General features: G+C 41.4%; 1 protein-coding gene across 1 annotated transcript; it reads right to left on the reverse strand.

The window, feature by feature from the left end:
• On the reverse strand, nucleotides 1-26,618 carry lgi3 (leucine-rich repeat LGI family, member 3). The gene is given in 11 exon segments (XM_060930700.1): nucleotides 1-730; nucleotides 4,028-4,118; nucleotides 9,492-9,656; nucleotides 9,934-10,103; nucleotides 18,017-18,088; nucleotides 18,260-18,331; nucleotides 20,152-20,223; nucleotides 21,950-22,021; nucleotides 26,164-26,444; nucleotides 26,446-26,534; nucleotides 26,537-26,618. Coding segments are annotated over 11 exon segments (1,896 nt in total).
• Between the last annotated feature and the right edge of the window lie 1,071 nt (nucleotides 26,619-27,689).

Raw genomic sequence — 27,689 nt, forward strand, 5'->3', positions numbered from 1 at the left:
TTACTTGGCACTGAGGTCCACCAGTAGATGCTGATATGCCACGGTCTTTCCTTTAAAGCTGGATATGAGCAGGATGTCTTTGTTGTCAATGGAGACGAGGCTAAACCCACGAGGTGCCAAAACGTTGAGCTCCTGGAAAGGTTGGAAGCGCTGCGTGAGCTCATCCCATAGGTAGATCCGTGAGAAGGAGTAATCGCAGCCCAGAACCAGGTACTGCCGGACTCCTACACTGAACGCATGTAGTGCCATTGAGCCACGTGAAGGCAGTGCCTGGATTTCCACAAAGCGCTGGCTTTCCCAGCGAACAAGCCTTGAGTCACCAATGAACCGCGTCAGACAGAGGTAGAGTGTCTGACGGGCCCAGAAGTGTTTGACCATGTTTACATCACCTGCGTGTGGGATTTCCGAGTGGTTGAGGAACTTGCGTTCCCTATGGCTCCACTGGTACACCAGTGGAGACTGTGAGGAGCTCGACAGGATTAGCCGGGCTTTCCCGTCCACCTCCAGGAAGTGTATGTGTGTGTCACGGTGCCATGGGTGAAGAGACTGGTGCGAGTAGAAGCCGTTGCTGTTCCAGCGGTAGATGCTCGTGAAGCCTGCCTTGGAGCTGTCCACTACTGCAAAGTACCAGTCTCCTTCAATCTGAAACGTCTCGATGAAGTTAGGTTTGCGTACACGGTTAGCGTCGATGTCCTGGATTTTAACAAACTTCAAAGGCCCTTCTTCCCACCTGCGTAAAAGACAGAAATAGTGTTGCTCTGCACTTGTTATTAAGAAGAATAGAATTATTCTACGCATAATTCAAAGTAATGCTCAAATTAAGGGAATGATGGTATACACGTGTAACTATTTACTATAATCCTGAAAAGTGGAATATTTTTACCACTTAAGATAACCTGTACTAGTGTTTTTAAGCTTTCATTGGAACTATTTGACAAGATTTTTTTGGCTAAATCCGAGAAAATGGTATTCCTATTATGTTTTATGTTTCTGTAGTAGGCTCAAGTGGTATAACGATTTTATCACCACTACACACTATTACACTGCAATGATATCTAGTGACATTTACTCCAATTATATTATATTATATTACATTACATTACAGGCATTTAGTGGATGCTATTATCCAGAGCGACGTACAACATACCCAGAGCAGCTTGGGGAGCAGTTGGGGGTTTGGTGCCTTGCTCAAGGGCACTTCAGCCATTCCTGCTGGTCCAGGGAATTAAACCAGCAACCTTTTGGTCCCAAAGCTGCTTCTCTAACCATTAAGCCATGGCTTCCCAAATATATTATATTACCAGACCTCATCTCATCTCATTATCTCTAGCCGCTTTATCCTTCTACAGGGTCACAGGCAAGCTGGAGCCTATCCCAGCTGACTACGGGCGAAAGGCGGGGTACACCCTGGACAAGTCACCAGGTCATCACAGGGCTGACACATAGACACAGACAACTATTCACACTCACATTCACACCTACGGTCAATTTAGAGTCACCAGTTAACCTAACCTGCATGTCTTTGGACTGTGGGGGAAACCGGAGCACCCGGAGGAAACCCACGCGGACACAGGGAGAACATGCAAACTCCGCACAGAAAGGCCCTCGCCGGCCACGGGGCTCGAACCCGGACCTTCTTGCTGTGAGGTGACAGCGCTAACCACTACACCACCGTGCCGCCCCTAGTACAAGTTATAACTCAAAAAAATATGGCAAATCAGAAGTCTTCAATAAAAACAAGAGATGATGTTAAATGATGCCCTGCTCCCTTCCCCCAATCTCACATGCTTTCAACGAGACTCAAGCGCCCTTGCTTTCTGTCAAAGAGAATATTTTTCATGAATGAGATCACTAATATGAAATGATATACTATGAACTTTGGCATACTGTAGCTAACATTGGATAAGAATTTATTTAAAATCAATGAATTATATTCACGCCACCTCTCGCCCGAAGTCAGCTGGGATTGACTCCAGCTTCTCCCATGACCCTGACGGATAAGCAGTATAGATAATGGATGGATGGATGAATGGATGAATAACTATATTCATTGGAATGCCACCAGAAAAAAAAAATGTTGCCAAAAATTGTTAAAACACGACACTTTGAATTTGGTTTTCAAATTAAAGAGGAAAACAGATGACAATTTTGAACTAAAAAAAAGATTCAATAGGGCAAATGAAGTGTCAAATCTAACACTATAAATAACATGAACGTTAGACAACCAATTTGTAAAAGGATAAGGAAAGGTTGTTTTAGTGTTGACTGCATATTACTGTGGAAACACTTGAAAATCAATCAAACTGAGATTTTACGATTGCCATCAAGCAGTTCCAGACTTCACAACATGTAATATTACAATGTTACACCTTCCTATACTCTCTTTAAACCTAAAATGGTAGAGATGCTTGTTTTCCTGTCTATTTTTATACTGTCGGTCTTTGACTGATTAAATCGTTACTTGTGGGTTTTTTTAAAAGCGAGATTGCCTTTCGATTTCATAAAATCAGTGAAATTTAGTTCCCTCTGAAATTTGATCGTTGTGATATAATGTTTATTTCTGTAATATCTCACAAAATATCAGGCCGTTCTGTGGCTGGGAAGTTATTTAATTTGAGGGGATTCCCGAGCAAATAATGTACATAAAATCACTCACTTCGTGCAGTCAAGCAGACAGAGGAGGTCCGTTTGCGCATGCGCAGATTTACCTTTGACTGCGCACTGACAGCTGATATTTATTAGTTTGGTCCTGCGTGATGCACGCGTGATGCACAACGTAGTATCTTGTATTGCGTCATGGTGAAGCAGGAAAAAATAGCAGAGAATTTATGGCCACGTGGCCCTAAATTCATTAATTGTTCTATTTTAAAAAACTAATAAAACTGATTCAAATTTAGCAGCTTTCAGTCCACTAAACAAAAATCATTGGGTGTTGGGGAAAATTCTTTTTATGACCTACACTTGAAAACTTGGCGGCACGGTGGTGTAGTGGTTAGCACTGTCGCCTCACAGCAAGAAGGTCCGGGTTCAAGCCCCGTGGCCGGCGAGGGCCTTTCTGTGCGGAGTTTGCATGTTCTCCCCGTGTCTGCGTGGGTTTCCTCCGGGTGCTCCGGTTTCCCCCACAGTCCAAAGACATGCAGGTTAGGTTAACTGGTGACTCTAAATTGACCGTAGGTGTGAATGTGAGTGTGAATGGTTGTCTGTGTCTATGTGTCAGCCCTGTGATGACCTGGCGACTTGTCCAGGGTGTACCCTGCCTTTCGCCCGTAGTCAGCTGGGATAGGCTCCAGCTTGCCTGCGACCCTGTAGAACAGGATAAAGTGGCTAGAGATAATGAGATGAGATGAGACTTGAAAAATCTGAAAGGCAGTCTACGTTTAAATGATAAATCAGATGTAGGGAGACATCAGTATCATCAGTAAATGCGATCATCTTATTGTAGACTTAAAATCAATCATTAAACAGGTATAAATGTTCTAAGTCAAGAATTGCTCTGCCAATCAAGAAAAAAAAAACACCCATGTTCTCATCTCATTATCTCTAGCCGCTTTATCCTTCTACAGGGTCGCAGGCAAGCTGGAGCCTATCCCAGCTGACTACGGGCGAAAGGCGGGGTACACCCTGGACAAGTCGCCAGGTCATCACAGGGCTGACACATAGACACAGACAACCATTCACACTCACATTCACACCTACGGTCAATTTAGAGTCACCAGTTAACCTAACCTGCATGTCTTTGGACTGTGGGGGAAACCGGAGCACCCGGAGGAAACCCACGCGGACACGGGGAGAACATGCAAACTCCACACAGAAAGGCCCTCGCCGGCCCCGGGGCTCAAACCCAGGACCTTCTTGCTGTGAGGCGACAGCGCTAACCACTACACCACCGTGCCACCAACACCCATGTTAATGATGTAAAACATTGTACATAATTCTGGCTCTGTGTATTGACTGCTGAGCACATTGTTGGTCATCTTACCCCAATTCCCAAATACGGTCATAACTGAGCTTGAACTCTGTCTCTTACTTATAGATATGGGATCCTCCAAAGAGTTGGGCAACCACCATGTAGAGTGTGTTGTTGATCACCACAGGCTTGCAGTACACTGCAGATCGAGCTGGAAAGTATACCAATGTTACACATTAAGGATGATGAATTTGATGCAGTTTGTAAAGAGTATAACTAAAAACAATCCTTGTAGAATACTACCTGTCCTTAGGAACACCTGTATGATAAACTCGGTCTTCATACATTCCACCATCTTTGTTCTACACGTCATGTACCACAGTGCTGTTGAATTCTCAAATCTGATTGGCCAAAAGGTGCACTCATTCTAACACATTACCCTTTCTGTAGTAACAAGCCATTCACGTGGTCACTGAACATAATCAAAGTCTAATAAAAAAAAATTGAAAAGCTTGCTGCTATTTAACAAAAAGGTCTATAAGGATGTGTTTATGGAAGGCGTCTCCAGTGTCAGCACTTTGTTAATAAGATGATAATTTTCTAAAACTTAACACAGATCAAACAGAAATCAGGCTTATCGGACCCAAATCTCCATTGTCCAAATCTTCTCGTTTTAATAATAAATAATCTCATCTCATCTCATTATCTCTAGCCACTTTATCCTGTTCTACAGGGTCGCAGGCAAGCTGGAGCCTATCCCAGCTGACTACGGGCGAAAGGTGGGGTACACCCTGGACAAGTCGCCAGGTCATCACAGGGCTGACACATAGACACAGACAACCATTCACACTCACATTCACACCTACGGTCAATTTAGAGTCACCAGTTAACCTAACCTGCATGTCTTTGGACTGTGGGGGAAACCGGAGCACCCGGAGGAAACCCACGCGGACACGGGGAGAACATGCAAACTCCACACAGAAAGGCCCTCGCCGGCCACGGGGCTCAAACCCGGACCTTCTTGCTGTGAGGCGACAGCGCTAACCACTACACCACCGTGCCACCCCATAATAAATAATAATCAGTTGAATTTATATAGCACCTTTCTCATACCCAAGGTCGCTTTACAATTAGAGAGAAGAAAAAAAAAAGTCCACCAAAAAGTTCAGGATGTCATTCCAATGGTGTAGCTACCACAGTCCCACCAAAAGGCGCATGAAAATAAGTCCCACACTTCCTGCAGGGCTGCCGCGCCGCCGCCAGGCAACATCGCTAGGAACACCGCGCCAAGCACAGAAGCACCGCCACACTGAGCACTGGACAACCCTGATGTTAAAACGAGCTCACTGCAGTCCATAGCGAGGAGCATAGGCATCACCCACGGCACACCAAGGCTTGGAGGGAGCCGACGCCCAAAACTGGGTCCGGAGCTACACCACAACCAGTGGACAAAACACTCAAACAAAAACAAACATCAAACTACACAAACACAAAAAAGAAAAACAAAAGGGAAAATAAAAAATAAAAAGCTCCGGTGAGAAGCGGCAGCCAGAATGCGCACAGCGTACTCTCAACTGGAAATGGAAACAAAGATTTCTTAACATCTTTAGTCTTAACGTCGATGGCTTCACCTGTTGTCAGAAACCTTGGACCCCTCACCCAACCTTGATCCCCACATTAAATCCCTCACCAAGACTGCTTTCTTCCACCTCCGGAACATTGCCCGCCATCGCCCCTTTCTTTCCACAAGTGATGCTCAAACTTTGGTCCACTCCGTCATTATGTCCCGCCTAGATTATTGCAACTCCCTTCTCATTGGCCTCCCTACTAAATCCCTTCAAAGACTACAATACATTCAGAACTCTGCAGCGAGACTCATCACCCATACCAAACCATCTGCTCATATCACCCTCATTCTCTCTCAGCTTCACTGGCTACCTGTTGCATCCCGTATTAAGTATAAAATCCTACTACTTGCCTTCAAAGCCCTCCATAACCTTCCTCCGTCTTACATCTGTGATTTTCTGACCCCTCCATCCCGCTCTCTCAGATTCTCTAGCCATAATCTCCTTGCTGTCCCCCGCACCAGACTCTCTACCCTGGGTGGCAGGTCCTTCAGCACCATGGCCCCCAGCTCTGGAAGTCCCTCCCTCAACCCCTCCGTGACTGCTCTTCCCTTCCTTTCTTCAAATCTCATCTCAAAACCTGTTTCATGAACACTTCTCCTCTTCCACCAGCGCTGCATAAATTTGCCACTCTTGAGCAACTTTTTTTCTTTTTTGTGTGTTCTGATTTCTTTGACCTATGTAAAGCAACCTTGAATTTGAGAAAGGCGCTATATAAATGTAACTTATTATTTATTATTACTCTAACATGACAAGCTGCATTTTTTTTCACACTACCTTCAAGTGTGAGAAAAGGGGAGGCTGGTGAAGAAGGCTGGCAATAACATAACTGATAGAAACACAAAGTTGCTTTGTGGGTGTTCCACAACATTAAATATAACTATACACTGCAACCCCCAAAAACGAACTCTTTTACTCAGGCCCTGTTCACACGGCAACAGATTCAGGTGACTCCGATACAATTGCTTATCGTTTCGGCCTGGCGTCCACACGGCACCGGCGTTTTGGGTGCCCAAAACGCAATCTTTTTGAGAACAGGTTCCAGAGTGGAAAGATCTGGCAACGTTGCCATTGCGAAGTCATCTGGATGAGTAGAACGGATTTGTTTTTTTTTTAAAGATATTTTTTGGGGCTTTTTTTCACCTTTTATTGGATAGGACAGTGTAGAGACAGGAAATGAGTGGGAGAGAGAGATGGGGAGGGATCGGGAAATGACTTCGGGTCGGAATCGAACCCGGGTCCCCGGATTTATGGTATGGTGCCTTATCCACCTGAGCCACGACACCCCCAGTAGAACGGATTTGTGTACGATGACGTCACAACCACATGACTGTGAGTGCTTCACGCCGGGTAGAAGTGTAACGAACTCGATGCGAGTTGTCAACAAATCCTATAACTTGGTTCATGAAACGCGCTTACAAAATATTTTCACTGTGAATATTTATTGTGTAATGGTGCAAAGTGAGAGAGAGAGAGAGAGAGAGAGAAAATAGCCCTTAGGGCAGAGTCAATCCCGCCAGCAAAAATAGGGAAAAAAAGGAGCGATCTCACCTCTTCAGATGTTGGTTTAAGTCCTACAATACATTCCTCAAAAAGGGTGTAGAACAACAAATTAATCCATCAACGTGTAGCATTCAATTTATTCCGGACCATTAAAGACGCCGCCTTCCGTGTAGAATCATACGTCATCCTCGCCGCCATATTGGATAGGTCAAAGCGGAGAATAAAGATGCCTCATTCATGTGCTGGGTTTAACTGTACCAACAGGTTTACCATCCAAACGAGATCACATGGGATTACCTTTCACAGGTGAGACTGGAAAAATACTTTTCATTGTATTTGGTCATTATAATGTAATTTTACGAACAGATTTTCCTGACTTTGTGGCTAATGTGAAGTCTCGCGCATAATAGTTTATGTGCATGCGTCCTTACTTCTTCTATTGTTCTGGTGTCTCCGAAGGGACCGTCTTACAGCGCCCCTAGAGGTGTGGCATGTGTATTGCATCGTTTTCAGCAAGCGTTGCGTTGCCATATGGACCTGATATTTTACTGATCGTTGCCCATTTGGACGCGATATATTTTTAAATAACATCTCGTTGCCGTTGTCGTGTGGATGTAGCCTCAGACTTTTTGCATATAACGAACGAAGTTTGTGTCACAAATTAATGACAATGAGTCGGAGTCTTAAAAAAAAAAAAAACAATGAGCCATGCGCTCCTCTTCCCACCAGAGACAAATAACAAGTCATCAAGTCCACAGTCAAGTTAACAATACATGTTAACGGCATAAAACAAAGGTTTAGCTAGCCTCGCTTAGGTCTTGATCACTAACAATTATCAAGAACGGTGATCAATGACTTCAAAAAAACCCTTAAAAGGGCTTTATTTTACAAGCTAGAAGCAATTTTACTCAAGCTTTTACTCCGTAAGCATTGTTATCATGGCTACTCGTTGTCACATCCATGCACTGAGTGTGCGTGTGCACAGCGTGCATTAGAACTAATTACCATGCACCTGTTTCGAGTTAGAGTGCAATCACAGCACGTGCTTATCAGGACTCCCTAAACACACAGACTTTGTGAAGTATATTTGCTGTACAGAGTGTCTCACATTACCAAGCCTTTGTGCTTTGTATTGATTTACTGGTTTTGACTCACTTTTGTATTTTGTACTTTGCTTTTGTGATTACCTCTGATATTCTGTTTGTGCCTCACTTGACCATTACCTGTTCCATGACCCTGCTTTCATCTTACGTTTTTGAACCGTTTACCTGCTCGTTTTTAAATAAACACACTTCCTGCAGTTACATCTGTCATCTGCCTCCATTACATCTCATCTCATTATCTCTAACCATTTTATCCTGTTCTACAGGGTCGCAGGCAAGCTGGAGCCTATCCCAGCTGACTACGGGCGAAAGGCGGGGTACACCCTGGACAAGTCGCCAGGTCATCACAGGGCTGACACATAGACACAGACAACCATTCACACTCACATTCACACCTACGGTCAATTTAGAGTCACCAGTTAACCTAACCTGCATGTCTTTGGACTGTGGGGGAAACCGGAGCACCCGGAGGAAACCCACGCGGACTCTCTAAAGAATATGCTATCCCAAAAAATTCAATTTCAACTTTTAAAGAAAAAGAGCTCTGAGACTTCGTCCGTAATCGCAACAAATATGATGGGCTGAAAAGAAAGAGGATGCAGCAAGCAAACGATGGCGAGTGAGTTATTTCCTTTACTTCGTAAATACGTAAGAGAATGAAGCATAAATATAAATTAAACACAGTTTTACGCAAGAGTGAGTGTTCGGTGTGACAAGTGGGTCCATTTCAGTATTATGAATTTTTTGGTATAATGAACTATTTGGACGTCCCCCAAGGAGTCCGTTACAGCGGGGTTGCAGTGTATAAATGATAACCATTGGAATATTGCGAAGTATATGCGCTGTACCGAGTGTCTCACATTACCAAGCCTTTGTGCTTTGTATTGATTTACTGGTTTGGACTTGCTTTTGTATAAATCAACTGTAGTAACGGTACGACATCATCCTGTTGTTGATAATTTTCCTACAACAGCGCACCCTGTCAACTTTTATTCCTTAGATACTGTATCTGATTTCCTTTCCCACTCACAGGCTGAGTGATTAACCTTCTTTTTCACCTCGCCTACCTCTCTCAGCAAGGCCCATTACTTTAAAAGCAGCTTAAGTGGAGTAAGAATAGAGCAGATGCTTTTAGTCACACTGTAAAGTGGAGCGCGATCAGGAGGGCAGAGAACTTTTATGCTTCAGCTGCTAACAGTATCTGATTCACTGAAACCTTTCTGTGAATAAGAGTCTAAAGAATAATTTCAACCAAACCTGTAAGACTTTAACATCTTCAGAAGCTTATTTAGCTTGTGGGTTATGAAGATAAAACAGATAAAGAGCTGTCAAAAAAATAAAGAGCTGACTTACATGTGATGTTGTAATGCGTCTTGAAAAGCATGTTCACATGATCCCAGATGTAAACGGTACATATTCCCATGTTGGGCTGAGCGAACACCACATACAAGTCATCGTTAAAGTCATACGACTCCACAGAAAGGGACTGGAATGGGTAGGTCTCATACAAAGCAAAATCTGAGGATAGATATTAAGATGCGTAAGTATTCGCCCCCACTGAACTTTTCCACATTGTGTCATGTTACAGCCTGGAATAGCCTTGAAATAGATTTAACCTTAAATCAGGAACGCAGGAACTGTTCACAACACTTTAGACATGAAAGATACTACAGCTGAGAAACACGACACTACTAAAGCTGTACAATATGCCAATCCATAATTTAGGCATTTCATTGGATGAGTTCACATCTGTCAGCTGAAGAGATCCCAGAATGCCAATGTGCTCCTTCCTTACCTGCACTTATGCAGTTGAAGTCTCGTGGTGTTAAGTTCTGAATGCGTCGGCCCTGGAACTCAAAAGGACTGGCACAGTATATAGCTGGGACAGAGGTGTTGGTTTTCTCCATCCAGTCCACCAGCCACTTAATCTTACAGTCGCAGCGGAATGAGTTCCCTCTCAGGTCTCTGAGGAAAATGGGACACAAGTTCTACATCGGTTCCTAAAACCTATAGCTGTTTTTATTGAATTCATTATAATAGACTGGTACCAAAATTCAAAAAAGTGCTTATTTAAGGAGTTAAAGGCATTTTTGAGACAAAGTCGGCAAACAGTCTTATTTTGTCAATTTGGGTGTGCCGAATTCAAATCTGCAATATGCTGAGCTCTATCTGACCTCTGTTAACCTCTAGAGGTCATTGAACTTTGGGCCTGTAAACGTCTCAGCTGAACCCAGTTTCTCAGCTTTCTAAGGAATGAAATGTACTAAAATGATTAATGAAGTTAGCAAATGGCCTTGTTTGTTAAATGTTTGGGTGCTGAATTCATTTTTCATTTGTAAAACGACATATGACCTCTGATAACCTCAAGGTCATTAAACTTGGCCTATAGGCCTATGCATTTAACGGCATTTTTAAACTGACTTTACTCCCCCAAAAAGGATATGAACAGACAAAAAACAAATAGAAAGGAACAAATACAACATTAAATGCCAGTCCATGTACGTGACTTACTTTTCACAATGAGAATGCCGAGGCGATCACTTTACATAACATTGCATTACATTTAGCGGTTATTGTTTATACAAAGCTACTGAAAAAAGGACAGATTCAGCAGCATACAAAATGTGGGGGCATACAGGGTATACAGGTTAATCAGGGTTAGTATATATGAGAGTTTTTTTCTTTGTTGTTTGTTTTTTGTTTTGTTTTAAACGTGGTAAAGCCTTTACAAAAAACAAACAACAAAGAAAAAACCTCTCATATATACTAACCCTGATTAACCTGTATACCCTGTATGCCCCCACATTTTGTATGCTGCTGAATCTGTCCTTTTTTCAGTAGCTTTGTATAAACAATAACCGCTAAATGTAATGCAATGTTATGTAAGGTGATCGCCTAGGCATTCTCATTGTGAAAAGTAAGTCACATGTACATGGACTGGCATTTAATGTTGTATTTGTTCCTTTCTATTTGTTTTTTGTCTGTTCATATTCTTTTTGGGGGAGTAAAGTCAGTTTAAAAATGCCGTTAAATGCATAGGCCTATAGGCCAAGTTTAATGACCTTGAGGTTATCAGAGGTCATATGTCGTTTTACAAATGAAAAATGAATTCAGCACCCAAACATTTAACAAACAAGGCCATTTGCTAACTTCATTAATCATTTTAGTACATTTCATTCCTTAGAAAGCTGAGAAACTGGGTTCAGCTGAGACGTTTACACGCCCAAAGTTCAATGACCTCTAGAGGTCAACAGAGGTCAGATAGAGCTCGGCATATTGCAGATTTGAATTCGGCACACCCAAATTGACAAAATAAGACTGTTTGCCAACTTTGTCTCAAAAATGCCTTTGGGTGTCACAATTCTGGATTTTGGTACCAGTCTTTAAGTCATTTGTTTTAAAAAATAATGCAGACTCTATACTTATTTACAGAAGGATTAAAACATAATGAGGCATGTAATTGGAGGAAAATAATCAACAATAAGATGATGAAGCTGAGTTACTGTTACCAACTTAAAGTTCATTTGTTTCCAATACTAGGACATCCTGAGGTGTTATATTCCACTTATGCCACAGCAATTGATTGCCAAAGATTACAGGTTTTTCATTAAATAAAGAATGACGTCATACTTTTTATCCATTTATAGTTACATAGCCTATAGTTAATGTTGTAGAATGCCCATGATACAAGTTACTTCCCGTTACTTTTTACATTAAAGTAGCTATAAATACCAGTCTCTCTTTAGGGCCCAAGCACCGGAGGTGTGCCGCCTCTGGTGTCCACCAGAGGGCACTGCAACAAGGTGCAAGGCCCTATTATTTTCCTATGGATTCTTATTATAAATCATCTTCTTCTTCTTCAAGACATTTTTGAGGTGGTTCCCATGGGCGAAAACCCATGAAATTTGGTACACACATCAGTCCTGGCTACCACTACTCAGAGATAGACGCTTGGCCCCAGGTGTGTCTGGGGTCTCCATAGTGCCCCCATATGTCTTTGAGACTTTTGCACTGTAAATAGTTTCACCTGTCCATGTCAAATTTGGTAGGTGTGTGGGGTGCCCCAAGATGAACAAAAATGGAATGTACATTATATTATCCATACTCAACAGGAAGTGAGTTACTTTTGGTTTTGTGCGTTTTGACACTGGTGATTTTATATCCTAAATGTAACCATGCACACATGCCTTGATATCATCATACAAGCGATAATTTGGTTTATGATGATTGTATTTTGATTCATATGTAAATCACACACATTGATGAAATCACACACATACACTGATTTCATTTTATGCTGATTATATATTGATTCAAAGCCAAGTATGTTGATTTTCAGGAAAGAGTAAATGAAGTTAATTCTATTAAAAGTAATAATAAATTGATTCATGAATGATCATAATTACAGTAAAGACACCGAGATTGTTTATACTGAAAGTTGCTTTCGGCTAAATCACAGGCCTATTCAAAAAGTGTATTATTCTAACTCCAGCACCTGCAGTGTTATCATATGTTGTAATGAGTGAGCCAAGACCATGCTGAATTAAGCAGTTGTTCATTCCGGAATGTTTTGCATGCTAACGTCTCATCTCATCTCATTATCTCTAGCCGCTTTATCCTTCTACAGGGTCGCAGGCAAGCTGGAGCCTATCCCAGCTGACTATGGGCGAAAGGCGGGGTACACCCTGGACAAGTCGCCAGGTCATCACAGGGCTGACACATAGACACAGACAACCATTCACACTCACACCTACGGTCAATTTAGAGTCACCAGTTAACCTAACCTGCATGTCTTTGGACTGTGGGGGAAACCGGAGCACCCGGAGGAAACCCACGCGGACACGGGGAGAACATGCAAACTCCGCACAGAAAGGCCCTCGCCGGCCCCGGGGCTCGAACCCAGGACCTTCTTGCTGTGAGGCGACAGCGCTAACCACTACACCACCGTGCCGCCCCGCATGCTAACGTAATACATTTTATCAAGTTATTCTGAATTGGGTATTGTTACAAGCTGCAATGTGCATTTTCTTTTTTTTTTAAATCCTATGTTGTGGTAGACTAGCCAAGGCCATGAGTGTTGTGTTCATTTGCACCTGCAGCTTGTATCAATACTTAACCTGATTTGACTCCAGTCATTTTAAAATCATGTATTGTACGCTCTGAATGCGGTGTTGTTCATGACGTACCACTTCTTATCACATGTTTTGATTCTTCCTGAATTGACCATTCATACTGGAAAATTTGTCTCGGTTGATACAAAATATGAGAAGCGTGAGATGTACTGCCCAATAGAAAATGTTGAAGTGGTACGACATGACATCCCTGACAAAAAAGAAGTTTATTCAAGTGTGCTTCTAGTAGACTTCTTTTAAACTAAAAATAAGAGAGTATGCTTTCAGTTTACTTTTTATTTACTTATCAGAGATATACTTAATAAAGTTATACATAAGTATACTTGGCTTATACTGAAAAGTATATAGAAAAGCCTAAGTATATTAAGTTTATACAGTGCTGAGCGTAAATGAGTGCACCCCCTTTGACAAGTAACATTTTAAACAATATCTTAATGAACACAAACAATTTCCAAAATGTTGAAAAGACAAAGTTTAATATAACATCTGTTTAACTTATAACATGAAAGTAAGGTTAATAATATAACTTAGATTACACATTTTTTCAGTTTTACCAAATTAGGGTGGTGCAAAAATGAGTACACCCCACAACAAAAACTACTACATCTAGTACTTTGTACGGCCTTCATGATTTTTAATGACAGCACCAAGTCTTCTAGGCATGGAATGAACAAGTTGGCGACATTTTGCAACAATCTTTTTCCATTCTTCAACAATGACCTCTTTTAGTGACTGGATGCTGGATGGAGAGTGATGCTCAACTTGTCTCTTCAGAATTCCCCATAGGTGTTCGATTGGGTTCAGATCAGGAGACATACTTGGCCACTGAATCACTTTCACCCTGTTCTTCAGAAATCCAACAGTGGCCTTAGATGTGTGTTTAGTCATGTTGGAAAAGTGCACGACGACCAAGGGCATGGAGTGATGGTAGCATCTTCTCTTTCAGTATAGAGCAATACGTCTGTGAATTCATGATGCCATCAATGAAATGCAGCTCCCCGACACCAGCAGCACTCATGCAGCCCCACATAAGGACACTGCCACCACCATGTTTCACTGTAGGCACCAGGCAGTTTTCTTTGTATTCCTCACCTTTGCAACGCCATACAGTTTTGAAGCCATCAGTTCCAAAAACATTTATCTTGGTCTCATCACTCCAGAGTATAGAGTCTTAGTAGTCTTCATCTTTGTCAGCATGGGCCCTGGCAAACTCTAGGCGGGCTTTTTTGTGCCTGGGCTTTAGGAGAGGCTTCTTTCGCGGGCGGCATCCATGCATGCCATTCCTCTGCAGTGTATGCCGTATTGTGTCACGGGAAATAGTCACCCCAGTTTGGCTTTCTACTTCTTTAGATAACTGCAGTGAACTTGCATGCCGATTTTCTTCAACCCTTCTCATCAGAAGACGCTCCTGTCGAGGTGTTAACTTCCGTGGACGACCTGGACGTCTCTGTGAGATGGTTGCAGTTCCATCTTTCTTAAATTTTTGTACCACTTTTGCTACAGTATTCTGACTGATAAGTAAAGCTTTGCTGATCTTCAGCCTTCACCTTTGTGGTGTAAATAAATTATTTTCCTTGGGGAATTCTGAAGAGACAAGTTGAGCATCACTCTCCATCCAGCATCCAGTCACTAAAAGAGGTCATTGTTGAAGAATGGAAAAAGATTGATGTTGCAAAATGTCGCCAACTTGTTCATTCCATGCCTAGAAGACTTGGTGCTGTCATTAAAAATCATGAAGGCCATGCAAAGTACTAGATGTAGTAGTTTTTGTTGTGGGGTGTACTCATTTTTGCACCACCCTAATTTGAGTAAAACTGAAAAAATGTGTAATCTAAGTTTATATTATTAACCTTACTTTCATGTTATGAGTTAAACAGATGTTATATTAAACTTTGTCTTTTCAACGTTTTGGAAATTGTTTGTGTTCATTGAGATATTGTTTAAAATGTTACTTTTCAAAGGGGGTGTACTCATTTACGCTCAGCACTGTACTTAAACTTTTGATCAAGATATACTTAACAAAAGTGTAATAAAGTATTAAAATATTTGTGCCTTATGTTTAAATGGACTTGCCCTGTAGTTGTGCTTCAGCATTGTTGACTCTGGTATGTCTGTGGTTCCATATAAGTTTTTTTTTGTTTTTTTTAATTTCTCCTGAGTGGAATAATTGAATTTTTTTTATTTATTTCTTTTTCTTTCAAGCTTAGATGTCAATTTCAGTTGTCATTGCTATGTTTTTATACTTTGGCATTTAACACAATGTTGCTTTAAATTTTGATCTTTAAAGAAAATGAATACGTTCTTAATCCTGAGTATCGGTTGTTATTTTGTGAATTCTTACCTTTATAACTTCATTGTAACTTAAGGTACAAAACACTTAAGTTGTCTACTGGTAGTGTGCATGAGGTAAGGGTTAGGGCTAGAAAACTAATAGTATACCTAGAAGGGTAACTGCAGTATACTTCAAAACTAAAAAGTGGACCAGATGTACATTATATAACCAGTAACTAATAGTATATTTCCAATATGCTATAAAGTATAAACTAAATCGTGGACTAGAAGTGTGTAACGAGTAAACCAACAGTATATTTCCAGTATATTACAAAGTATACTTTAGTAAACTAAAAAGTGGACTAGAAGTATAAAACAAGTAAACTCATAGTATATTTCCAGTAAACTATGAAGTATGCTTTTGTAAACTAAAGAGTGGACTACAACTATAGAACTAGTAAACTATATCAAGGAGTTGGTCATTGACTTTGGGAGGTCCAGACCAAGGTCACGACCAGTTCTGATCAAGGGAGTCGAGGTGGAGGCTGTGGATTCCTACAAGTACCTCGGGCTGTGGCTGGGCAGCAAGATGGACTGGACTTGCAACACTAAACACTTATACAGGAAGGGACAGAGCAGGCTATACTTCCTTAGGAGGCTGCGGTCCTTTAACATCTGCAGGAAACTCCTGTGGATGTTCTATCAGTCTGTGGTCGCCAATGTCCTGTTTTACACCGTGGTGTGCTGGGGGGGGCAGCACATCCAAGAAGGACACATCCAGGCTGGACAAACTGATCAGGCGGGCCGGCTCTGTGGTCGGCATGAAGCTGGACTCTCTGGTGACGGTGGCAGAAAAGAGGTCTATGGACAAGCTATTGAATATCATGGAACCAGAGGAGTCTGTTCAGTGACAGAATGCTCCTTCCCAAGTGCAGGACGAACAGACTCAAAAACTCCTTTGTCCCTCAGACTGTACAACTCCTCTCTGGGGGGAGGAGGGGTAACAGGAGGATAGAGGACAGGAAGGAGCAGTAGCCTAGCCTAACAATAAGCAATACCGGACAATGTGCAATATAATGTGTAATATAAAGTGCAATATCTCTCCTGCTGCCGCCCCCCCTTTCCCCCCTTCCCCATATCTTATTCTTTTTATATTTGTATATGTAAATAATTTATTTTAATTTATCTAGAAGTTTTCTCTATTTATTTTCTCTGTTTATCTGTAATGATGCTGCTGGAATCTTAATTTCCCTGAGGGAACCCTCCCAAAGGGATCAGTAAAGTTTTATCTAATCTAATCTAATAGTATATAAGTTTATTTGTGGTATACTCGCAGTACAAAATAAAAAAAATATACTAGTTGTATACGCAAAGTTTACTTCTTAAAATATACTTTTTATAAACTAAAAGTGGGCCAATTTAGTCCCAAGAAGTATTAGATTAGTTTACTTACAAGTATACTGTAAGTCTATTGATATCAGTATACTTGGTACACAAAAGTATACTTAAGGAAATATACTTTAACTTTACTTAAGCATACTTAATAAAATGAACTTGAAGTATACTTTTTTTTTTTATAAGAGATGTTAACCAATGAGATTATTTGTATACACTGGGTTTTTTTTTTTTTTGAGACTGTATAAAATAAGAACTTTGTGATTTTGAGTTGGTTCACTCTGCAGACTGAACACGGCTTTTTTAAATTGATTTAATAAAAGTCTAATCTTTTCTGCAACCTCTTGGACTTTGAACCATTTTTGCTTGAAGCGTTTTAAGTTTTGAGAGTTTCCATGACAACACGTGTTACATTTTGATGTTCTCCTCCTCGGCAGTTTGTTGGATTCATGCCAGATTTGGTCTACCGGAGGGGCTTGGGCCCTTCATTGCTGCTTGCGGCTATATTTTTCTCTTGTTTATTGTAGCTACACACATGTCTTTTTTCTCTCTCTTTCTTGAAGGTCGACAGAAAAATCCTGTCGTGAAGACTTTTCCATGGTGGAAAACATACTGACTGACTGCTAAAAAGCACAGACACTGGAGACTTCTTGTATAAAAGTTAAATTAATAAAATAAAATAATCTCCTGACAGAAAACTTCACATCAATGATTATATTTTTTTCTTTTTTATATAAGAAGACAAATTTAAAGATAGCTTATTAGAACAAGTTCGTGAATATAAACCTTGTAGCCAGGGCTATTGGATTAAAAAATTCAACAGTGGTTTAATCTGATATTGACTCAGTGAAAACAGTCTTACGTATATGTATTATAAACGATCATCACTGGTGCGTTCAGTTAAATATAATCTCCCCCCCCCCCTTTTTTTTAAATTAGTGAATCATGATGACATCTTTTTTTGAGGTTAAACTGTGCTATCGGAAGTGGAAAAGGACTTCCGGATTCTACTGGACGTACAGTATATTAACAGTTGTGTGCTTGACAATGTCTTGTGTAAGACGTTTAATGCGGACTCACAGGTCAGTGAGGATGTCCTGGTGTTTGAGCAGTTCTCTGGGTAAGACCTGCAGGTTGTTGTTAGACAGAGACCTGCCAAAAAAATTAAATTTGAGATTGTGTTATGGTCAAACAATAAGAAGAAATCATATTTATCATCTGTCAAGTTATATCATCATAATCATCAAGTTTCCACTTTTTACACATATACTGTAAGTACAAAAACTTATTAACAGTGTCATAATGCGGGATGATGATACATACAGGTGTGTTAGAGACTTCAGGCCTCTGAAAGTGTATTTGGACAGGGACTTAACGTCATTATTCTCAATAAACCTGCAGGGCAGAAGGAAAACGACAGTTAAACAAACAGACCAAGAGAATCCGAGCACCGGGATTCAACTGACTATCAAAAAGATAAAGAAAGAAAGCTAAGTACAGGGATTAAAAAGATTTAAGGATGTGGAGCTTGGTGTGGAGAGAGGTAACTGGCAAATATTATGGATATAATGGCATGCTGTCATGTCTTCTCTCTCTCGAATTTTGTCTCTCTTGGATTCATGAAACACTGTCTCGTGAAATTCAATTAAGATTGTGTAATAAATTGAGTTGTTGCACTTGGCTCACTGTGATTTATCTTATAAAACCTTTTAGCTTAATGACACTGAGGTTGCTGCGGCGTCTTCTCATCTCTCTCACACACACATTCTCTCTCTGTCTTCATTATTAGTTTGAGCTTAAATGTTACCTGAATCTGAAATTGGGTTTTAATAGGAAGCAGAAAATCAAAGGACCAAAGACCACTAGAATTTGTGTCAATGACCAGGTGTAGCCAGGGGGTATATTATACACACACACACACACACACACACACACACATACATACATATATATATATATATATATATATACACACATATATATACACACATATATATATACACACACAGTAGTAACATGTAGTTTCATTACATGGAGATAACTCCCCATTCAGGGATTGGTCTCTTGAATTAAATGGGTTTAATCTGAAACTTGAAAATTGACGAATAGGTCAGTCTATGAATAATGTAGGCTTGAATCTAATGTGTTCCGTCTGTGGAAAGTTCAGGAATAGAAAACTCTTCATGTGTAACAGACTATTTAAATAACAGTCCTTTAAATAATTCTGTACTGAGGAGGTCTGTGGAAATTGTTTTCCAGTCAAAGAGGACCATGGCTACAAAATGTTTGAGAAAGAAAGAAAGAAAGAAAGAAAGAAAGAAAGAAAGAAAGAAAGACTCTCTCTCTCCCTCTCTCTGTCTCAATGGCCACTAAACCCTGAAATGTTCATCTGTGTGCTTGAATTATATTCTTGAATATGCTTATATATGGGTGGTGTAGTGGTTAGCGCTGTCGCCTCACAGCAAGAAGGTCCGGGTTCGAGCCCCGTGGCCGGCGAGGGCCTTTCTGTGTGGAGTTTGCATGTTCTCCCCGTGTCCGCGTGGGTTTCCTCCGGGTGCTCCGGTTTCCCCCACAGTCCAAAGACATGCAGGTTAGGTTAACTGGTGACTCTAAATTGACCGTAGGTGTGAATGAGAGTGTGAATGGTTGTCTGTGTCTATGTGTCAGCCCTGTGATGACCTGGCGACTTGTCCAGGGTGTACCCCGCCTTTCGCCCGTAGTCAGCTGGGATAGGCTCCAGCTTGTCTGCAACCCTGTAGAACAGGATAAAACGGCCAGAGATAATGAGATGAGATACTTATATATGTTTTAAACAGAGACAAATACAGATACAGACAGGAGGTGGTGCATGATATTATAGCTTCAGTTACAGAGTCTAATTAATTACAGACACCAGTTACAGACTCCAGCTACAGACAGAGAGCAGAACTGAGCTGCAGCAATTAGGAAAATGTCCAACTCAGCACTGAGGCTGACTGGAGCAGAGAAGAGATCAATAACACACACACTGAGCACCACAACTACCTCAACACACTCTGTCTAACACTCTCAGTTTGTTCTCAGGTGTTCTTTCTTTCTTTGCTTGTTTTTGTTCCTTTTTTCCTTCCTTCTTTGTTTGTTAGTTTCTTTCTTTCTTTTCCCATTGTCTGTCTGTCTATCTATCTTCCTTCCTTCCCAGCTTTACTGCTTTTGATTTCAATGAAGTGCAGACTCACAGATACTGCAGATGAGAGAGGCCAGCAAAGGCATCATCAGCAATCACGGTTAAAGTGTTGGAATTCAGCAAACTGCAGGAAGGATGCAGAGAGAGAGAGAGAGAGAGAGAGAGAGAGAGAGAACATTAGAATTAAAATAGATCTTTTATAGGTCCTGTCCCAAATGTCACCCTAAGCCCTGATGTTCTGCTCCAAGTCTGCACTCTGGTCATGAAGATACGCAAGTGATCGAGGATGTGATGGTGTAAAAGTGAGTATTTGAGACTTTATTACGTTTCTGTTGTGCTCACCACGGTGCTTTCACAAACGTACACGATGTACAGCAGTGAAATCAGCCGTGTGCATGCAGCAGCTCCGTGTTAGTCACTGTGTAGGCAATCAGGCGATAATCAATTCATTCGATTAACAGCTTTTTCACTGTCATTTGTTTTAACACTGCTGAATCCTGCTCGCCTTGATCTCAACAAATCCATCACTCATATACACACACATACACAGCCAGGACAGACCAGCTATTGTTGGTTGAGTATGAAGAGTGTGTAGAGAGGAGGCTGCTGGCTGTGTTGAGTGCAGAAATGACGCTGACCCTGTCACTGATACACACCACACTGAACACTGTGTTCCCACACACACACACTCCTAATTATAGAAAAAGACAAACATTTCCTAGTTTGGAATATAGATTCTGTTTTTTATGTTAAATATGTTGTTGCTAGTGAAGCACTGATACAGGTGCTATTGGGTATCGGTACCATGCTCAAAAAAATGCTCAGATACCAACATCCAATACAACGTGATACGATGTAATATTGTCTCTCGTGTATGCTGTCATGTTATTCAACAAACGTAAAATGATAGGAGGTATTCTGAATGGGTACAAAGGTAATTTGAGTATGAAGCACTGAAATGAGAGTGCAGAAACACTTTTGAGAGAGAGAGAGAGTGCACTCCACTTCTGCAAGCAATGAGCACTGAGACACTCGTGTTCAATGCCCACTCGGTGATACTGCTCTGCACTCCATCATGCTTTCCATTACAGTAAACCTACTCAATAAAATGTTTCATGATGTCCTTGATTGATTACTGTAACACTAATTACTTGTAGGTTACTCATTTTAGGATCACTATCAGTATTGGTATCCTACTCTTACTGGATTGCATCGATCATATCGATGCATCCAGCGGCACAGTGGTGTAGTGGTTAGCGCTGTCGCCTCACAGCAAGAAGGTCCGGGTTCGAGCCCCGTGGCCGGCGAGGGCCTTTCTGTGCGGCGTTTGCATGTTCTCCCCGTGTCCGCATGGGTTTCCTCCGGGTGCTCCGGTTTCCCCCACAGTCCAAAGACATGCAGGTTAGGTTAACTGGTGACTCTAAATTGACCGTAGGTGTGAATGTGAGTGTGAATGGCTGTCTGTCTATGTGTCAGCCCTGTGATGACCTGGCGACTTGTCCAGGGTGTACCCCGCCTTTCGCCCGTAGTCAGCTGGGATAGGCTCCAGCTTGCCTGCGACCCTGTAGAACAGGATAAAGCGGCTAGAGATGATGAGATGAGATGCGATATTGATGCATCCCTGACTATTGCTTATAAGAGCATCACCTTTTGAACGCAAGGGTTCAAGGTTCCAGTCTCAGCACAAATAAAGTTCTTGCTTCCTATCACACCTGACCTTAGAGCACCTGACATCTTTCAGCACTTCTTCCTGTTCGCAGTGGGGTTTTTTTGTTTGTTTGTTTTTGTATGTGGAATCATTCACAGCAGCAAAAATGCTGTAGGGAAATTTCAGGATATTTGGTACTTACAGGAACTGCAGCAAGTGTAGATGAGAGAACGCTCCCTCTGGGATCTCAGTGAAGCCTGCGTTCACCATTGTCCTACAAAACAAAAGAAAAACAGATATCAGCATTATAGAGTGCGGAAAATAGTGTCTAGATAGTATAAAGCAAGCAGTTACGCCATGCATGGAAGAATTTCTCCGAAAATTCCATAAAAATACCACAAGTCTTTCCATAATATAATAACAGATCAAGTTTGTTCACGGAATAAATAAAATAGCTATAAATACTGTCCGAATCAATTATGGTTTGGAAAATTGGTTCCATTTTAAATCAGTATCCTAACCGTATATTTTCTTGCTCTGTGTTATAATATGGACAGATCTCATGATGTCCCGGTTTTCCTTTTTTCTTCTTCCTTCTTTCTGGCTGCAGGAATCTGCAACTGGATCAGACTTCTTTCGAAGAAATAACACAATCCGTGGCCTATAAAGTGATCTATATTTTCAGCCGTTCCACAACTTCTACCCTCGCAAGTAATTATTCAAATAGACAGATCCTAAGTTGCTTTGAGGAAGGATTTAATCTCATAAAAGTAGGACATCCAGTCTCGTTACGTATCTTTGAGTGAAAAAAAAAAAATCAGGGCCCCTATATACCGGTAAGTGCATATGTTTTTATTACTGTCAGGCTACCGATTCTTCTGCTGATCTGAATGTTGCTTGATTATGATTATCACACACATGTTTAGTATGGGTACATAACAGAGAGACACACAGGTTTAAAATAACAAGTTAATGTGATGCAAGACAGTAAACTGGCATGGTTAGTACCTAGTAACACCCCCTTTGGCAAGTATCACAGCTTGTAAACACTTTTTGTAGCCAGCTAATAATCTTTCAGGTCTTACCTGGGGGATTTTCACACATTCGTCCTTGAAAAAGGCTTCCAGTTCTACAAGTTTCTTGGGCTGTCTTGCATGCACTGCTCTTTTGAGACCTATCCACAGATTTTCAATGATGTTTAGGTCAGGGGACTGTGAGGGCCAGGGCAAAACCTTCAGCTTGTGCCTCTTGAGGTATTCCATTGTAGATTTTGAGGTGTGTTTTGGATCATCGTCTCATTGTAAGACCCATCCTCTTTTTAACTTCAACTTTTTTTACAGATGGTGTGATGTTTGCTTCCAGAGTTTGCTGGTATTTATTCGAATCCATGCTTCCCTCGACCAATGAAATGTTCCCTGTGCCACTGGCTGCAACACAACCCCAAAGCATGATCGATCCACACTCATGCTTCAGAGTTGGAGAGGTGTTCCTTTCCTGGAGTTTGGCACCCTTTTTTCTCCAAACATACCTTTGCACATTGTGGCCGAAAAGTTCTATTTTGATTTCATCAGTCCACAGGACTTGTTTCCAAAATGCATCAGGCTTGCTTAGATGTTCATTTGCAAACTTCAGACGCTGAATTTTGTGGCTAGGGTGCAGGAAAGGCTTTCTTCTGATGACTCTTCCATGAAGGTCATATTTGTTCAGGTGTCGCTGCATAGCAGAACAGTGCACCACCACTCCAGGGTCTGCTAAATCTTTCTGAAGGTCTTTTGCAGTCAAACAGGGGTTTTTATTTGCCTTTCTAGCAATCCAACGAGCAGTTCTTTCAGAAAGTTTTCTTCATCTTCCAGACCTCACCTTGATCTCCACTGTTTCTCTTAACTGCCATTCCTCAATAACATTACAATATGAGGAAACAGCTACCTGAAAACACTTTGCTATGTTCTTCTAGCCTTCTCCTGCTTTGTGAGCATCAATTATTTTATTATTCAGAATGTGAGGGAGTTGCTTAGAGGAGCCCATGACTGTTGATTTTAGGGACAAATTTGAGGAGTCAGAGAATTTATACAGCTTTGAAATCTGCATCATCTGACCTTTCCTAACAAAGAATTTGAACAAGCCACAGCTCAATAAGCTAATTAAGGTCTGGAACCTTGATAAAAGTTATCTGAGAACTCAAATGTATTGGGGTGCCCAAACTTTCGCATGATATTCCTTTTCTTTTTTCACTCTCCAATTGTACAAAACAAAAATAATCCCCAAATCTTGCATAAAATGCTGAAAAGAAATGTCTCGTCTTTACCTTTATGCCTTTTGGTGATCAGTTCATCTTCTGCTCACTTAACTATTCACAGTAACAGACATTTTCAGCAAGGGTGCCCAAACATTTGCATGCCACTGTAGTGGTTTGTGTGTTCTTAAACAAAGTGCATTACAGTGTCATATTGCACCAACATTAGAACAGCATTCAGCAACAGAGTATGAAGGAATGAATGATATGATCCTTGTATGTATTTATGTGCACCAATCAGCCATAAAATTAAAAACACTGACAGGTGAAGAAGTGAATAACATTGATTATCTCATTACAATGGCACCTGGCAAGGGATGGGATATATTAGGCAGCAAGAGGAGTCAGTTCTCGAAGTTGATGTGTTGGAACCAGGAAAAGTGGGCAAGCATAAGGATCTGAGCGACTTTGACAAGGGCCAAATTGTGATGGCTATATGACTGGGTCTGAGCATCTCCAAAATGTCACATCTTGTGCGGTGTTCCTGATATGCAGTGGTTAGTACCTACCAAAAGTGGTCCAAGAAAGGACAACCGGTGAACCGGAGACAGGGTCATGGGTGTCGAAGGCTCAGAGATTCGCCTGGGGCATGAAGGCTAGCCCATATGATCCAATCCCACAGAAGAGCTACTGTAGCACAAACTGCTGAAAAAGTTAATCCTGGCTAAAACAGAAAGGTGTCGGCATTAACCCCCCGTCTCTGAGACATCAGTGATGCTGACCTCTTCTGCTCCTCAGACCTGCCTGATCCATCCTGATGCCCTATGTCTGGCTGGAGTCTCATCACATTGCTCCTGTAGAGGACGGCCCCATATGGACAGTCGAAAGTCACACTTGGAAGACGGCTCTGGACACTTACAGTAATGCTTTTATGGCTGAGGACTACAACTGACATGATACGGTAACTTTAGGACTGCGGTTGTCATGAACAGTTTTGCAGTCAAGTTTCCATCAATGAACAGTTTATAACGTCAACAAAACAGACTTCATGCTAAAACTAGAATGAATTTCCTGGTTACACAGTTATACTTTGAGACTATATTGGACACAGCCACAGAAGCAAATTATTTATAATCACGCTATCTGTTATCACCCAGATGAGGATGGGTTCCCTTTTGAGTCTGGTTCCTCTCAAGGTTTCTTCCTCGTGTCATCTGAGGAAGTTTTTCCTTGCCACCGTCACCACAGACTCGCTCATCAGGAATAAATTAGGGATAAAATTAGCTCATGTTTAAAGTCTTTAATTTTCTTAAAGCTCCTTTGAGACAATGTCTGTTGTTAAAAGCGCTATACAAATACACTTGACTTGGATTGGACCATATGGGCAAGCCTTCGTGTCACATGTGAATCAACGAGCCTTTGACACCCATGACCCTGTCGCTGGTTCACCGGTTGTCCTTCCTTAGACCACTTTTGGTAGGTACTAACCACTGCATACCGGGAACACCCCACAAGATGTGCCATTTGGGTCTGAGCATCTCTAAGTCGTCTAGCCATCACAATCTGGTCCTTGTCAAAGTCACTCAGATCCTTATGCTTGCCCATTTTTCCTGCTTCCAACACATCAACTTCGAGAACTGACTCTTCTTTTGCTGCCTAACATATCCCATCCCTTGACAGGTGTCACTGAAATGAGATAATCAATATTATTCACGTCACCTCTGTGTTTTTAATTTTATGGCTGATTGGTGTATAATGTACGTAATGGAGCATCTGTGAAACAAGCTAGTTCCTGCTTACCAAGTGACTGATAAACCGCAAAAGATCTCTGTCTGGTAGACTTTCCCAATCCATTTATCATTAAATACAGATCATGTGGAGCATCCTCCATACAAGTCCCAGTATACATTGTTACTATAGAAACCATAACATAGTAGTACAAGTGCATTAATATAAGCCTTTTATCTTATTTGCATGAATTATTCAACAACTTCTGACCAATCAGAATCAAGAGTTGTATGTTATAAATAGTAACTTTAGAAAATAATGTCTTGCTTATAGAAATAAGACTTTTAAACCAAACAGACAGGTGTCACAGGAGATGCTGGAGAAAGTCCACTAAAACTTTGATCTGGCTTCAGTCCTCCTGTACACTGTGTGTGTGTGTATGTGTGTTTACTCACAGTGAAATGATGCCAGGTGGGAAGCTCTTGGGGATGGCTTTAGTGTCCACGCAGAAGGCGCTGTCTTTGGTGCAAGAGCAGGTAGCTGGGCAGCGAGGGATTTTGGTGACTCTGCGTCCCCTGGCCATTCCCTGCATACACACCAGAAGAAGAAAGAGAGAGGCAGCAGCTGATTTGATCCATCTCGGCCACCTCGATACACTCCTGTACTCTGACTTGGACATCGTTTCTTGATTCTGGTCCTGATCTTTTATTTCTTCTTTATGTTTTTGTGGAGTTAGGGATTGGAGCTTCTTTGATTAAGTGCAGGAAAAGAGAGAAAGACTCTAGAAAGTGGAAGAGAGAAGAGGAGGAGAGGAATTGAAAAGGAAAGAAAGAGAAGGAGTGAGGCAGAGGCTGACAGTGAGAAAGATAGAGAGGATGAAAGAAAGAGTGATGGCGTAAGCAAATGACATGCACTCACTGAGATATAGCTAGAGAGAGAGAGAGAGAGTGGGAGTGTGTGGGGGGGTATATGTCAGGAGTGCGTACTCTGCAGCACCAGAGGATCTCACTGTTCTTCCTCTCAGTGGTGCAGTTGTTCGCAGGGACTGCAGGACGGTGTGTGAGCCAACAATTCTGTCCACACACACACTCATGAAGACCTATACACTGAATTATTAACCATCTTTTAAGAGCACTTCTGCAGCATGGTGTGTGTCAGTGCTTTTTATATCACATATCACAGCCATAACTTAGAGTTCAGATTGAGGAAATCCAGATCTCGAAAGATCTGGAAAGAATTCTGTCACTTATACACCTCCTATCTGCATCACGATGTGTAAAACTTGAATTGAAATCCCACTCACATCAATCCGAGACGGCAAATGTGCTTCAGATAAAGCAACTTTTTTATTTATTGTATGTATGGCTGGCTGGGAAAAGCTTTCACATCAAGGACTTTGCGTTATTTAGGGCTGTGTTTCTTAAAGTGGTGTCTGTGGCATGTATCCAGTGGTCCATAATTTTTTACATTTTACATGTTACAGTGTTGGAAATCACAACCTACCATTACTCATAACCACATATCACAACCTCCCAATGACTGATCATTGAATACCATTCTTCACAATGACCAATCACCGATTACTGTTGTTCCCAATGACCAGTCACCGATTACTGTTCTTTACAATGACCAATCACTGATTACTGTTGTTCCCAATGACCAGTCACCGATTAGTGTTCTTCACAATGACCAGTCACCGATTAATATTCTTTACAATGACCAATCACCGATTACTGTTGTTCCCAATGACCAGTCACCGATTAGTGTTGTTCCCAATGACCAGTCACCAATTACTATTCTTCACAATGACCAGTCACCAATTAATATTCTTTACAATGACCAATCACCAATTACTGTTGTTCCTGTTGTTCCCAATGACCAGTCACCGATTACTGTTGTTCCCAATGACCAATCACCGATTACTGTTGTTCCCAATCACTGATTACTCTTATTCACAGTGATTACCATTCTTCCCAATGAA

This window comes from Neoarius graeffei, chromosome 10, assembly GCF_027579695.1.
Source record: "Neoarius graeffei isolate fNeoGra1 chromosome 10, fNeoGra1.pri, whole genome shotgun sequence".
In the NCBI taxonomy this organism is placed as follows: domain Eukaryota; kingdom Metazoa; phylum Chordata; class Actinopteri; order Siluriformes; family Ariidae; genus Neoarius; species Neoarius graeffei.